Consider the following 14,928-nt stretch of genomic DNA (forward strand, 5'->3'; position numbering starts at 1 on the left):
CCAACTCTGAGGCAGAGACCACCTCACGGGAGACAAGAAGTGCGACGCAAGATACAAGATACCGTACCTCGTCAGGAGACGTCAGGAGGGAAGAAGAATATGCCGAAGAGGAACAATACTACTACCACAACAACAAAGAAGCCAGAGGGAGAAACAACAACAAAAACCATAAGGCGATATCGAGCAAGCATCCATCAACCGACCAAGAAGAAACAAGCAGGAAAAACTACGGGCGTGACCATGGGAGAGACCGGTCCGGTTCCTTCCCGTGACTGTCCGGGGAAGCCGGCCGCGGACGCTCCAGGTCCAGGTCCAGGACCAGATCCCGGACCATATCAAGGTCGAGGCCGAGGTCCGGTTCGAGCACTTCTCGAGGGGGAGACGGGAGCAAAGCACAGGTGAGTTGGGCAAGCGTGGTCTCCGGCACTGCTACTCAATCTCCTAAAGCTAAGGGATCCGCCCTAGAACAGGAAATGAAAGAGATTAGAAAGATGTTAGAACAGATTACTCGAGAGAATGCAACGCTTAAAGAAGAGATCAAGCAGCTTAGGGCAGAAAACACGAGGCTACAGCAACAAAAAAAGAATAGCAACACCACGGTGCAAGAAGATGGTGCTCCGACGGCGCGCCCGCGCTGGGGCGAGAGAGCGGCCACTCCGTGTGACCAGAAGTGAGCGCCGCCGCTAGGCGCAGCACATGTTCAGGCCTTGGAGCAGCGGCACAAGAGTGGATAATTTACGACCTCCGTCAGCATTGAAACACCCATACCTAAAGATATGCAATTTTTCGTTATTCAGACGCCAAATCCTGAGCAGGTAGAAGGTTTCATGCCACTTACTGTCAAAATACCATCATATCCAACACGAGAGAGACGCGTCGTCTGCTCGAGGAGACGACGCGCTGCGCTTGTCGCTGCTAGGTAGCCGCTGCTCGCCGCATCGGAGTCAATCGGAATGTCGGCAGAAATATAGAGGGACGTTCCTCCAACCAAATAGAGTCCTTTCTAAGCAGGCGAACGACATATATGCATCGAAATAAAGCACCACTGCCGCGCGCGCCCATAGAAGCGCCAGCAAAGTGAGCGAAAAAGTGTGCCCCAGAACAGGTGCTGCCCCTTGCGGCAGCTGCGTGCATAAAGTCACACTAAGTGGCCGCGCCTCGCACCGCCGTCGGATCACCTGCCTTCTTACACCGTGAGCAACACACCCACCGCCAGTAGGACGCCGACGCCTACTCGAGCTCCAACACCCGTTCCCGCACAAGCGAACGGGGAAGCACCACCACACAAAAGGAAGGCGCAAGAAACGATTGATGAAAAGAGCGACTTTACAATCAGCGAGGTTATGGGAACGTTTAAAAAAATGTTTGATGGGATACAGCAACAAATCACAAACATGTATGCAGAGATTAAGCAACGATTCGATGGATTAGAGAATAGAGTAGCGGCACTAGAAAGCATACCAGGATATTCGGCCGACAGGCGCGGGACCCGTTAAAAGCAAACCGTATAGCAGACCGACTGCGGTGGAAAATAGCAAAGCCACCGGGGAAGATCAGATAAATCAACATGGCGCCGCGTAACCAATACGCGATTTGGCAATGGAACAGCCGTGGGTATCGTCGCAAGCAAGGAAACCTGCAGCATTTCATAACAAGCAAGGAGCCGCCAGATGTCATCGCCCTGCAGGAAACCGGGGGGATGGTAAAATTATCGGGTTATAAATCTTACAGTGCTGCCGGCGAGAAGGCAACCGTCACGACGCTGGTACACAGAAACCTCGTGGCTGTCGAGCACGATAACGGAATGCGAGGCATAGACCACGTCTTTATTGAAATAATTCCCTCCCACAAAGAAGCGGGAAGTCTATTTATTCTGAACATATACAGTCCACCCCGGCACAAGCCGAAATTCGGTCCACTCTTCCGTAAAACGTTGAGCGTAGCCGACAATCAGGCGCTAGTCGTGGTCGGCGATTTTAACGCGCCACACACTGCTTGGGGATACAGCTTAGGGAACATTAAGGGCCGAAGCCTATGGGCAGACGCTCAGCACGAAAGACTAACGCTCATAACTGATCCTCATTCACCCACCAGAATAGGAAACAGTGTAAGCAACGACACGACACCAGATCTCACGTTTACAAAAACGTAGTAGATTCTCGATGGAAAAACATGCAGGAAAGCTTAGGTAGTGACCATTACATTGTCGTCACAACGGTACAAGCAAGCCCAAAGAAAAAGAGGGGTAGAGAACTGAAACTTCTAGAATGGGACTCTTTCCGCAAAATCCGAAAGGAAGATGCGGAAGAGAATATAACGGACATCGATAAATGGGCAGAGAAACTGCAACAAAGTGTTAAACGAGCTACCAAAACTGTTCCAAAAGAGGCGGGAATAGAGGAGATGGATAGCAGATTATTGCATATGTGGGAAGCGAAAGGTAGTATGCTGAAAAGATGGAAAAAGCAAAAACATAATCGGAAATTAAGGAAGAGAATTGCGGAATTAGACAAGGAAATCGAAGTTTACGCGAATAGGTTCACCCAACAAAATTGGGAAGCCACGTGCAATTCGATGGAGAGGCAAATGGGTATGCCCAGGACCTGTAACATTCTACGATGCCTCTTGGATGCCGAGAGTACAAAAACTGTACAAAGACACAATGTACAGAAGGTTATACACAGCTACGCAGGTACAGAAGAAGAGCTCTTTCGAGAGCTTCAAAAGATGCGAATAGAGAACGACTCCCGGATTACAATGGCAATGAGAATCCTGATCTCGATGCCCCCATTACGGAGGCAGAAGTCAGATATGAACTTACCAGACTGAACCCGAAATCTGCACCAGGGCCTGATGGGATAATCAACAAAATGCTCAAAAACCTTGACGATGAATCCATCCGAGCTCTCACAGACTACATGAATAAGTGTTGAGAGCAAGGTGACATTCCAAGTCAATGGAAAGTAGCCCAAATCTTCTGTATACCGAAGCCTGGAAAGAAACTACAACTGACAAACTTAAGGCCCATATCGCTAACATCTTGCGTCGGTAAACTCATGGAACATGTGGTTCTCACATGCCTCACGAGATACATGGATGATAGAGGACTTTACCCACATAGCATGGTTGGATTTCGACCAAAGTTATCAACGGAGGAATTATGCTCCAACTGAAACATCACATTATAGATGCGGGCGCGAAAACTCTAGATACCAAAGCGATACTAGGGCTCGATATAACAAAGGCCTTTGACACTGTCATGCACAAGGCAGTACTACAACATCTCCAAGAGCTGGATATAGGACGTAAAACATACGCGTACATCAAAGACTTCTTGACGGATCGTACGGCAAAGATTACAATTGGGGGAACCAAATCGGAGGAGATCAAACTAGGTAATAGGGGTACTCCGCAGGGATTGGTCCTATCCCCATTTCTATTCAACGTGGCAATGATTGGTCTTCCTATGACTCGAAAAAATAGAAGGACTCGGACACAGCCTATACGCGGACGACATTACCCTCTGGGTGGCAGCTGGAAGCGATGGGCATGTGGAAGAGATCCTCCAAACAGCAGTAAACACGGTCGAAGACTACACCAGAGACAAGGGACTGCGATGTTCCTCTCAAAAATCAGAACTTCTGCTATATAGACCCACATGCAGAGGTCAAAAAAGCATTAAGGAAAGGCCGGACGTTGTGGCCACAGTAGAAGGCACCAGGATACCGATAGTGGAGAGCCTAAGAATACTGGGACTCCGCATATCCGAAAACGGTCATAATGGAGAAACCATTAGACTACTGGATAATAGTGTTCACCAAACAATTAGACTAATAAAGCGGATATCCAACAGGAACTATGGCATGAAAGAGCACAATCTTATTCGATTAATAGAAATATTCGTAATCAGCCGTATTGTATATGTGGTCCCTTACCTTAAGCTCTACGCTGCGGAGAAAGCCAAGATAGAATGCATCATTAGAAGGGCGTATAAGCAAACCTTGGGACTTCCAGCAAATACATCAAACGACAGGTTGCTAGCACTCGGCGTGCACAACACGTTAGACGAACTTATTGAGGCCCAGAGAGTGGCGCAGTATGAAAGACTTACGCAGAGTTTGACGGGCAGACACAACTTAGACGACATCGGAGTATCCTACGAAGCACAGCACGGACTGTGGGGAGACATCCCAAGGAAAATAAGGGAACATCTCTCAATACTCCCAATCCTCAGAAACATGCACTCGGAGTTTCACGAAGGTAGAAGAATCGCAAGAGCGAGAGCTCTCCACAAAAAATTCGGTAGTGCTAGGGACGTGGTCTATGTGGACGCGGCGGAGTACACAAATAGACAGAGTATGTCGATAGTTGCTACCTGTCTAGAGGGTGACTCCCGAGTTAGGGGCACTGTAAAAACAGGAAAGGCTGAGGTGGCGGAAGAGGCTGCCTTAGCACTGGCAATAGCCTCCACGGAGGCCAACATCATAGTCAGCGACTCCAAGACCGCCGTCAAGAACTATGCCAAAGGAAGAATCTCGCCGGAAGCGCTAAGAATTTTAGCCAACTATTGTGAAGATCGAGATGTTTACATTATATGGGCACCCGCACACTCCTCCCTTCCCGGGAACTAAATAGCGCACAACCTGGCTTGAGAACTGACGGACCGAGCAGGTGACACGCGAATACTGGGAACGGAGAGAGACCGGATGACCAGCTTTACCAAGATAACCAAACACTATAAATTGGGCAGGGCCCGTTTCCCCGCGGCACACTCCTCGCTAAGTAGACGGCAAGCGACAGCATGGCGCTTGTTGCAAACAGAAACATATCCGAACCCGGTGGCCTACCACCGTTACTATCCAGAACTTTACACCGATAGATGCAGATTCTGTCAAGAAAGGGCGGACTTACAACATATGGTTTGGGCTTGTCCTGGGACACCCACACAGAATAAAACGCACAAGACCAGAGAGCAGTGGGAGACCGGCGCTGCTCAGCTCTGCACCGGAAGACCAACTTAAGGCAATCCAGCAGGCCGAAGATGCCGCCAGAGCCCAAGGGCTCGAGACCGTCGTCTAGGTAGAGAGGTCTAGGTCTCACAAATCTGCTACACAAATAAAGTTTATTCCTCCTCCTCCTCCTCCTCCTCCTCCTCCTCCTCCTCCTCCTCCTCCTCCTCCTCCTCCTCCTCCTCCTCTATACTTATAGTGTTAACGCCGTCCATGGTTGGTCGTTGGTCTTCATTGCGGCGATCCTCTGTTTGTCACGGCGATCTCATTAGTTCAGTTGGAGAGTCAAGTGTCGAAAATTTGTTGTAAACAAACCAGATAGCCTCTCTTTGGATTCATTCAAGTTTCTTTATGTTCATTGATTGAAGGGATCCCAGATAATACAGGCATACTCGAGCTTCGGTCGAATTAAGTAGTGATAGGCGAGTAGTTTAACAGAGGATGGGACGTGTTTAAGCTTGTATTTGAGAAAGCACAGTTTACGGAAAGCAAAGAAGGATATATTTTACACGTGAAGGTTCCAGGGCAGGTTGCTGAAAAGGGGAGCACCTAAATATTTATAGTTAGTGACTTGTTTAAGTGCAGATGAGTCTAGCGTATAACTATAAGAGAGAGAGAGAGTGATGCTTTCTTGCGGGAAATGGGAAGAAAAACACTTTTCAACATTCAAGGTCATCCCCCATTCCTCAGTCCCCCACCAATAGAAAATTTTACTGAGGCTATCATTCAGATCATCTTGGTCACTAGTGTGGGTAATATTTTTAAACAAGACACATTCATTTGCAAATAGTCTTATTTGAACATTCGGCTTTACAACATCAACAATGTCATCCACGTACAGGAGGAACAACAAGGGGCCCAATACACTTCCCTGTGGCACCCCAGATGTGACTGGAAGACAGGCCTAGTGATGCCCACCTACATTCACGAACTGTTCGCGATTGTTTCAGTATTCAGCGATCCAAGAAACAAGTAGTTCTGGTATGCCATAGTTCTTTAGATTAAATATTAATTTAGAATGATGTACCTTACCGAAAGCTTTACAAAAATCCAGAAAAATTAAATCAATTTAGTTGTTATTTTCAATGGAAGAAACAAAAGTGTGAATGACAGTGACTAGTTGTGTTACTGTAGAATATCCTTTCTGAAACCATGTTGAGAGTTGGTTAGAATTTTGTTCTCTGCAAGAAACTAATTGAGGGCTTTTGTAATAATATGCTCAATTATATAGTTTACAGCAACTTGACTTTAGTGAGATTGGGTGGTAGTTTTATAAAGTATAGTCGGTCGCCTTTCTTAATGGGCACCACACCGGCTGTCTTTAGTCCTTCGGCAAACTCGAACACGACACAGAAGCATGAAATATTGCGGCATTATCTTCGTCGTGTCGAAATCCTTCATTGACGCACCCAACGAACCAGAACTTACTTAATGTTCACGTCGACGGTGTCCCTTTGACGGCGTTAATAGATACTGGAGCCCAGGTGTCCATAATGAGTTATAGCCTCCGTCGTCAACTGAAGAAGGTTCTCACGCCTGCTACTACACGAGCCGTACTCGTCTCCGATGGCAGCACTGTTGCCGTCACTGGAATGTGTACTTTCAGTATAAGTATCGCCGACCGCCACGTTCCAGTTCTTTTTGCAGTACTGACCAATTGTCCCCATGACCTAATCCTCGGACTCGAATTTCTTACGGCGCATTCACCTTTGATCGACTGTTCTGCCGGTACCCTTTGCCCAGAACTTCCTCTACTCGCGCATATTCGTGCCGAACTGCCGAACAACTTTAGTACGACCGCCTTCGTCCGCCTGTCGCCTAAAGCCTTGACTTACGTCGATTTGCCATCATCTTTTCCTGTGCCCGATGGTGATTACGTCGCCACACCTGTTCCTGATGTCCTTTTGATGCGCAATATCACTGTGCCCCACTCCGTCGTAACCGTAACCGGACATGCCTCCCCGTCGTCAATTTTGGCCGGACAAAACAAGTTCTACCCCAATGCATGTCGGTTGCAACGCTGCGTGCTATAGGAGATGACCAGGTCACGACGTTTTCAGTAGACGTCTGCTACGATTCTTCACCATGTCCACATGATGATATTTGCCCTGTTGCAACATTTAGTCCCATGATTGCTGCGGGCCTATTGCCTGAACAAGCAGCAGCTCTGTGTAGCCTTTTGGTTTCCTACCACGACATCTTCGAACTCAACAATCGACCATTGGACCAGACTTCAATTGTTAAGCATCACATAAATACTGGTGATGCCAGTCCTATTCATCGCCGGCCATATCGAGTTTCTGCTTCAGAGCGTAAGATTATTCAAGATGAAGTGAACAAGATGCTCGCCAAGGCATTGTTGAACCCTCGTTGAGCCCTTGGGCGTCGCCCGTTGTGCTTGTTAAAAAGAAAGATGGCACATGGTGTTTCTGCGTAGATTATTGACATCTAAACCGAATTACCAAAAAAGACGCCTACCCCTTGCCTCGCATTCACGACGCCCTCGATTGTCTCCACGGTGCCTACTTTTCATCAATAGACCTTCGGTCTGGTTATTGGCAAATTTCTGTGGATGAAAAGGATCAAGAGAAGACCGCGTTCGTCACCCCTGATGGTTTATATCAATTCAAAGTTATGCCATTCGGTCTATGCAACGCCCCAGCAACGTTCGAACGTATGATGGACTCTTTGCTTCAAGGGTTCAAATGGTCAACATGCCTCTGCTACCTAGATACGTTCTCGTATCTTCGCCTACATTTGAGACACACCTTGAGCGCTTATCAGCTGTTCTTCAAGTCTTCCGCGAGGCTGGGCTCCAACTAAATTCATCGAAGTGTCACTTCAATCGTCGGCAGATTACAGTGCTGGGCCACCTCGTCGACACTTCCGGTATTCAACCAGACCCGGAGAAAATTCGTGCTGTCACGTCTTTTTCTGTGCCTCAGTCTGTCAAAGACATCCGAAGCTTTGTAGGACTCTGCTCCTACTTCCGACGGTACGTTAAAAACTTCGCAGCGATTGCCCGACCACTTACTGATCTTCTGAAGAAGGACGTACCGTTTACGTGGGGTCCCGCTCAAACTGCCGCGTTTGCCCACCTGACCGACATTCTCACCACGCCACCTATACTGGTCCACTTTGACCCGTCCTCTCCTACAGAGGTCCGTACCGATGCCAGTGGTCACGGTATCGGAGCCGTCTTAGCCCAGCGCCAATATCGTCCAGATCGTACGTGTTATCGCCTACGCTAGCCGCCTCCTCACAGCAGCGGGGCGCAACTATTTGATTACAAATCGTGAATGCCTGGCTCTCGTCTGGGCGGTTTCCAAATTCCGCCAGTACTTGTATGGCGCCCACTTCTCTGTAATTATGGACCACCACGTGCTCTGCTGGCTTTCCTCACTCAAGAATCCTACCGGCCAGCTTCGTCGCTGGGCTCTGCGGCTGCAAGAATATTCCTATGCAGTAGTGTACAAGTCGGGCCGCCTACACCAAGACGCAGACTGTTCATCACGCTATCCAGTGGACGAACCACCCGCCGACCCTGACACCGATGTCGAGGCTTGCGTTTTCTTCGTTTCTCCGTTGCTACACGTCGCCGACGAGCAACGCCGTGATGCCACCTTGCGCGCCATCATTTATCGCTTGGAATCTTCGCCTTCTGATTCGTCCCTTCACTTGTTTGTTCTCCGGGATGGTGTATTATATACCGCCACAACGTACGCCTCGACGGTCCTGCCCTACTCCTCGTCATTCCTAGGCACCTCCGGTCAGTTGTTCTCCAAGAATTTCACGACGCAGGTCACCTCGCCGTCTCCCGCACTTACGACCGCGGATTCGCCGACGCTTCTTTTGGCCAGGCCTTGCCCGCTCCTTCCGGAAATACGTTGCGGCGTGTGAGAAATGCCAGCGCCGAAAAACACCATCGATGCTCCCTGCCGGGTGCCTTCAACCGCTCGACATTCATTCTGAGCCGTTCTTTCGCGTTGGCTTGGACTTACTTGTCCCTTTCCCTCTATCAACGTCTGGCAACAATTAAGTGGGTCGCTGTGACGACAGATTACGCCATGCGCTACGCCATCACCAGAACGCTTCCAACAAGCTGCGCGTCCAGTGGCGTACTACCCACTGGGCGCGAAATGGGGTAGAATTACTACCCCATTTCCAGCGAAGCTGTTTCTTTCGAGCAGTTGCAATAAACGTTTAAGTTTCCTGTAATTATATCGCATACTTGAAAACGTTGCCCGTATATGACTGTTCCGTTTGAAACCATGCCCACGTGTAATGTTGTGGAGCTCTTCGGGTTGGAATAAATTTTTTTAAAAACCAGTAATTCATCAACACACATGTTACTTCGCCAGAACATTTACCATAGTGTTCCAGGGTAGCGGTCTCAATTCTGCCCCGCTCGTTAGACACGCTCATAACGCTTTAGTGCACTTGCATAGGGAATTTATTGACTACCTATCTGTTTTAAGCTTTACCTACACATCACCCATTACCTCGTCCTTACAGTTATCAAACATAAAGAAGCTGTCTTTTTTAGTTCAGTGAGAACACCAGGCAAGCCTAATATATCACGCAAGAAAAAGAAGAGAGTTCAAGAATTATTCGTAACGCTTCTAAATAAGCCACTAACGTTAGAAATTCGCGGCACATTGCATTTAAAATGCTGCTTATTCCTTCAAAGCATAAAATTTCTGAAACGCAGAGTTGTCTTGGGACATTGGGAAACCTGGGTAAAGATTTGCCGTGGTTCAGCGCGGTTAAACCAAGTTAAACCACGCTGCTCAGCGCATCACAATACAACACACAGACGCTGCTCGGCGCGGCAGCAGCAGTGAGCGAATGGACCTTCATCCTGCGTCTCGCTTCAACGCGAACTAAGCGTCGAAAGCAAAGCGCATACGAAGCTACCAGCCCTCGGCGCACTTTGTCCACATCGATCGCAGATCGCTTTCAAGATATGGGCGCCCACGCGGCGTAAGTAGCAGCCGCCGGTAGTGGTAGTCCCAGTTTGACCTTTGCTGAGCTTGAAGGTCAGATTTGCGGAACCAGGCGTTTTCTGGGTCTGTATCTGGAGTAGTAGAGCTATCGCTCCAATAACAGTAGTGTGATATTTTCAAATGCTTGCTTGCGATGTTTCAAAACTGTGTTTGATCAACACGCATTTACCATCGTACATAAACTTGGCGTGTTGTTCCCCTTAAGTTACTGGAAAAGGCGCATTTAACCTACTCATTTAAAACATCCCCTACACATGCATTACCCATACCATGCCCCTAGCTTTCCCCAGACATAAACAAGATGCCTTGTTTAGCTCAACGAGGACACCAGAGAAACAAATTACGAATCTCATATGATGCACAAGAAGCACATGGAAAAATAAGGGTTTAATAATTATTTGCAGTAATACCATTTAAAGCAGGAACGTGAATGTTTAGCAACGCATCTCACTCAAAATTCTACATATTCTGACAAAATTTCAAGCTCTTATAACGTGCAGTTGTTTTATGAGTCCGGAAAACATTTACATTTGTGGCAGTATGGCACCCTGGAATGCTTGAATGAGTATCTTTCTACAAACACTGTAATGAACCTATACAGAATAAACATTTATCACTCTTCACTCAGAACATTGCTTCATACTTCGAAGAAATAATAAGCAACGTTCCTCGAATAGGTTGCCGAGGATACCGGGAAAAAACACCTAAATGCCGTGCACAACGCATAAAAATTGCGAGATGGTTGAAGAAAACGAGCACTCGCCAACCGAAAAACAAAAAGAAAAACCAGAATTTTTTTCACGTTTTTGCACCCACTGCGGGTGCCTTGTTCACAATGAACGAGGTACCATGACAGTCTTTATACATGCCGAATGACGGAATGCGTTTGCGTATAGCTCAGGGGGTCAATTCCCCGTGTCCGGTCAATTGTGCGTGCCGTAGATTATATGCAAAATGATTCAAGGAGCAAGCGGGATGATAATTTCTTCTCCTTTTCGATGACGAAAGTATTTCCAATAAATACCGTCTCCTGTTTTTTCGTGATGCTCTGGCAGTGCGTTTGACACAGTGTGCCACTTGGTTACATCATTGCAGCGCTGTTGTAGCCTTCCTTTTCCAGTTTCACCTATATATTTTGCATTCCGCTTTTATGCACCACTGCTGTCGCACGAAAACTTGAGCTGACGATTTCCTCGACAATGGCTATCCCGACCAGCCTATAACGACGGAAAAAATGCGTGCTGCTCCTGCCAGAGCAAGGACAACAAGGAAGCGGGCTTCACTTCCTTAGGCACGAGGGGTGAGCGAGTCATTTCAAGGATTTTGAAAGGTTACGAAGTGCGAATCTGCCACATCTCTACAAGCAAATAACGCAGCAACTCGTCAGAGTCAAAGGCCATCTCAAAAAAGAAATTACACTGGCATCGTTCTGCAAAAATTCGTGCCAAGACTGCCAGGCGTGCTATAAGGCGGAACTGGGAACTTAAAAACAAGACTACAACAGCACCGAAATGATGTAGCCAAAGGGTACACGGTGTCAAGCGCACTGGCGGAACATCACGAAAAAACACAGTATGGATTAGCAATCGGCTTCCGTCACCGAAAAGTAGAAATTAAATTTTGCTTCAGCTGTGTTTGGTGGAAAGTGCTGGCTTTCAAAAGTGTGTGTGTGGCGGGGGGCAAATGGCATACTTTGCCCCCCCCTGGTAGATACGCCTATGTGCGCGCCACAGATGTCGCCGATTTTCTTTTACGCGACGTGATTCTGCAGCATGGAGCTCCACACCAACTGCTCACTGACCGTGGTCGGACATTCCTTTCTAAAGTCATCGCCGACATCCTGCAGTCCTGCTCAACCAGGCACGAGCTGACTACGTCTTACCATCCACAGCCTAATGGTCTCACGGAGTGTCTGAATTTAACCCTGACAGACATGCTTGCAAAGTAGAGAGAGAGAGAAAAAAACATTTAAATGACGGCGTCTTCTCAGACGTCGGACGGAGTGGTTCCCTGGTTTCGGGACCCATATACGGCCAGCAGCTCCTGGCCCCTAGCCGCCAGCGTGAGCTGGATCGACAGGGCGGGGCTGGACCGTAAGGTCTCCCATCGCTCTGGAGTGGGGTAGTGGGGGACGGAGGGGGGATGGGGGGTATAGAGGATTTGAGTGAAGTGCACTCCATCAGGATGCGTGCGAGGGTGCCTGTGTCGTTTTTGCAAAATGGACAAATGTCCTCTTTGGTTTCTGGGTAGAATTTATTCATCAGGGCAGGGTGGGTAAATGAACCCGCCTGAATGCGCCTGATGATTGTTTGTTGTTCCCTGCTGGGTGTGGTGCGGCTCGGGAAAGGTGCGCCGATACTCAGAGGTAATCTCTCTGTACGTGAGCACCGGGTTGGTGGTCTCGGCGTCCTGCCCTGCCCGGACTTGCAAAGTATGTCTCATCCGACCATACTGATTGGGACGTTGCCCTACCATATGTCACATTTGCATATAGTTCTTCGCGTCACGACACTGCCGGTTATTCACCGTTCTTTCTGTTGTTTGGCCAAGAACCCATGCACATTGGCACAGGGTTAGTTATAGTGGTAAAACATAAATACCCCAGAAAGTGGATGGGAAAACGGCTCCGCGGTAGCTCAATGGTGAGAGCATCGCACGCGTAATGAGAAGACGTGGGTTCGTTCCCCACCTGCGGACAGTTGTTTTTTCATCCGTTTTCATTTCCATTCATTTACCATTTCTTTAATTCAATTAGTAAGTACAAGTAATTTCCCCTATGTTGTCCTTGGTGTCATTGTTTGTTGGCTTCTTATGATATGATAATAAAAATCGGGCCCCTCGGTTCCCTTTCTTCTCGTTCATTACATAACGAGGGCTTGAATCCGGCAACATTGATGTCTTCAGGTAGCATATGTGGGTTTATGGACCAGTTGCCATCACCCAAAAAGACCACGTGCTCGTGACGCCTGCGGCAGAAAGGATGTTCCACATCCGCTCCTAGGTTTGTGAGTGGTTGCGCGGGCTAACACTCCCAGGGGTTAGTTATAGTGGTAAAACATAAATACCCCAGAAAGTGGATGGGAAAACGGCTCCGCGGTAGCTCAATGGTGAGAGCATCGCACGCGTAATGCGAAGACGTGGGTTCGTTCCCCACCTGCGGGCAGTTGTTTTTTCATCCGTTTTCATTTCCATTCATTTATCATTTAGCACGTTTCATTTCATTGATTTATCATTTAGCACGCACTGGCCCGCGTGCGTATCATTTCGCGCACTGAGCGTCATAAAGCTTGTACAAAGCAGCGCACACTCGCCACCTATACTCGAGGCCTGGGCGACGCGCGTGAAGGCGCTTTATACCAGCGGCGCCCAGTCACATCCACGTGATGAGAAGCGTTATTACCGACGCCGCCCGCACCGATTGCATCCGCGTCGTCGAGTAGTCTTGTATGCAGCTTCCTTCACCATTAACTCGGCTTGTTTTTGCTGGCTTAGATTAACTCCGCGGCGGCGCGGCGGCGCCGACGAGTCTGGAGAGGCGTGTGCTGCAGCGCGTGTTGTCATGCAGACAAGACGCTCGTCTGCACGCGCGCCGGCTGCCCCGTTGCGTTACTTCACGGCGTCGTTGCTCGGCCGTGGCAGTTCCCCCGGCCTGTCGCAACTTCGCCCGCGGTTGCGCTTCGTTCAAGAAGGAGCCCGAGGGCCTTGCGCCCACTTGGCACTTCGTCAACGCGGCGTCGAGTATTTTGGACGGGTCGCGGCCCGAGTACCACGTCAGCGCAGCCTTGGCCATCCGGACCGGGTTTCCCGAATGCCGCTTGTAAACAACGCTGCCGCCAGCACAGGCATTCCCACCGGCGGGCTGCGTTGTTTGCGGTGTCAAGAGCTCTCTTCCCTGTTCCTTTTTTTCTTGCCTTTTTCTTTTATTAACTTTTTTTCCGCGACTGCAGCGGCGGCTCCGGCGCATGTTTCAACACAAGCGTTCGGCACGCTCGTGAGGGTGGTGCCAGTCATTCCCGCTTGGTTTGGTTTAAGAACGACAATGGGTCGATGTGTTTGCGGCTGAATAGGCAGATCCCTAGAAGCATCTAAGCGGGAGATATGCTAATTACTCTAAAGGTTGTAGTATACTGAGATCGTGAATTAAAAAAAAAATGTACTACTTCGCAATGACAAAAACTGTAATGAAGAACATCGATGCGATGTTAGACATCGATTTCTACTAAATTTAGTGGGCTGTTCGCTCGATTTAGTCGCATCAAAACGTATTCACATAATTGTACATTTCAATGGTCGGTATTTGGCGTATTATTGTCTCGGACAGTGGCCTCCATGGTTTACATTACGTGCACGCTGGAACACACTCGTTGTGCCGTTATTGATTCACGATTCTGGCTGAAATCACTCCGTTTTCAGAGCCGTTGAAAACGGAGTTGCGTTGAAAAACTAGTCACTGACAACCTGTATCTGCCGTATGGTTATCGCCGTACTTCGAATCACATTGACTGACTTTGCGCCGATAGTGTTTGACAAAAGGGAGTATATCTCCACCAAAAATCTCGAAAATGGCTCGCAGCTCGCAGTTCATCAATTTGTACTTGATATTGTTGTACCTACACTTACATTTATATTTAATATGTGTCTTTCCTACACAAAAATTTATTCACAAATATGCAGCGTGCTGAAATTAGCGTCGTGTTCAAAAAAAAAAAACAGAAATGGTTTTCTTTTCTTATTTTTAAATTTGCTGACCAAACTATATGTTGCATATTATTACAGAAGGATTGGAAGAAGTTGAATGTCAGCGAATCGCATAGTTCTCCAACAAGCATTATTTGCTTGCGGAAGAACACTTCCCCTTAAAAAGACTCTAGTAGAGCAAGACATTTTAAATCAATTACGACTCGTAAGACATT

General features: G+C 48.2%; 1 protein-coding gene across 1 annotated transcript in view; it reads right to left on the reverse strand.

Moving 5' to 3' along the window:
* Positions 1-226: 226 nt before the first annotated feature.
* LOC119435931 (uncharacterized) overlaps positions 227-14,928 on the reverse strand; it is a 31,322-nt gene continuing 16,620 nt past the window's right edge. The window contains exon 4 of the mRNA XM_037702635.1: positions 227-366. Coding sequence (XP_037558563.1) covers positions 227-366 — 140 coding nt within the window. The remainder of the gene's footprint in view (positions 367-14,928) is intronic.

Source organism: Dermacentor silvarum, chromosome 1, assembly GCF_013339745.2.
Source record: "Dermacentor silvarum isolate Dsil-2018 chromosome 1, BIME_Dsil_1.4, whole genome shotgun sequence".
Taxonomy (NCBI): domain Eukaryota; kingdom Metazoa; phylum Arthropoda; class Arachnida; order Ixodida; family Ixodidae; genus Dermacentor; species Dermacentor silvarum.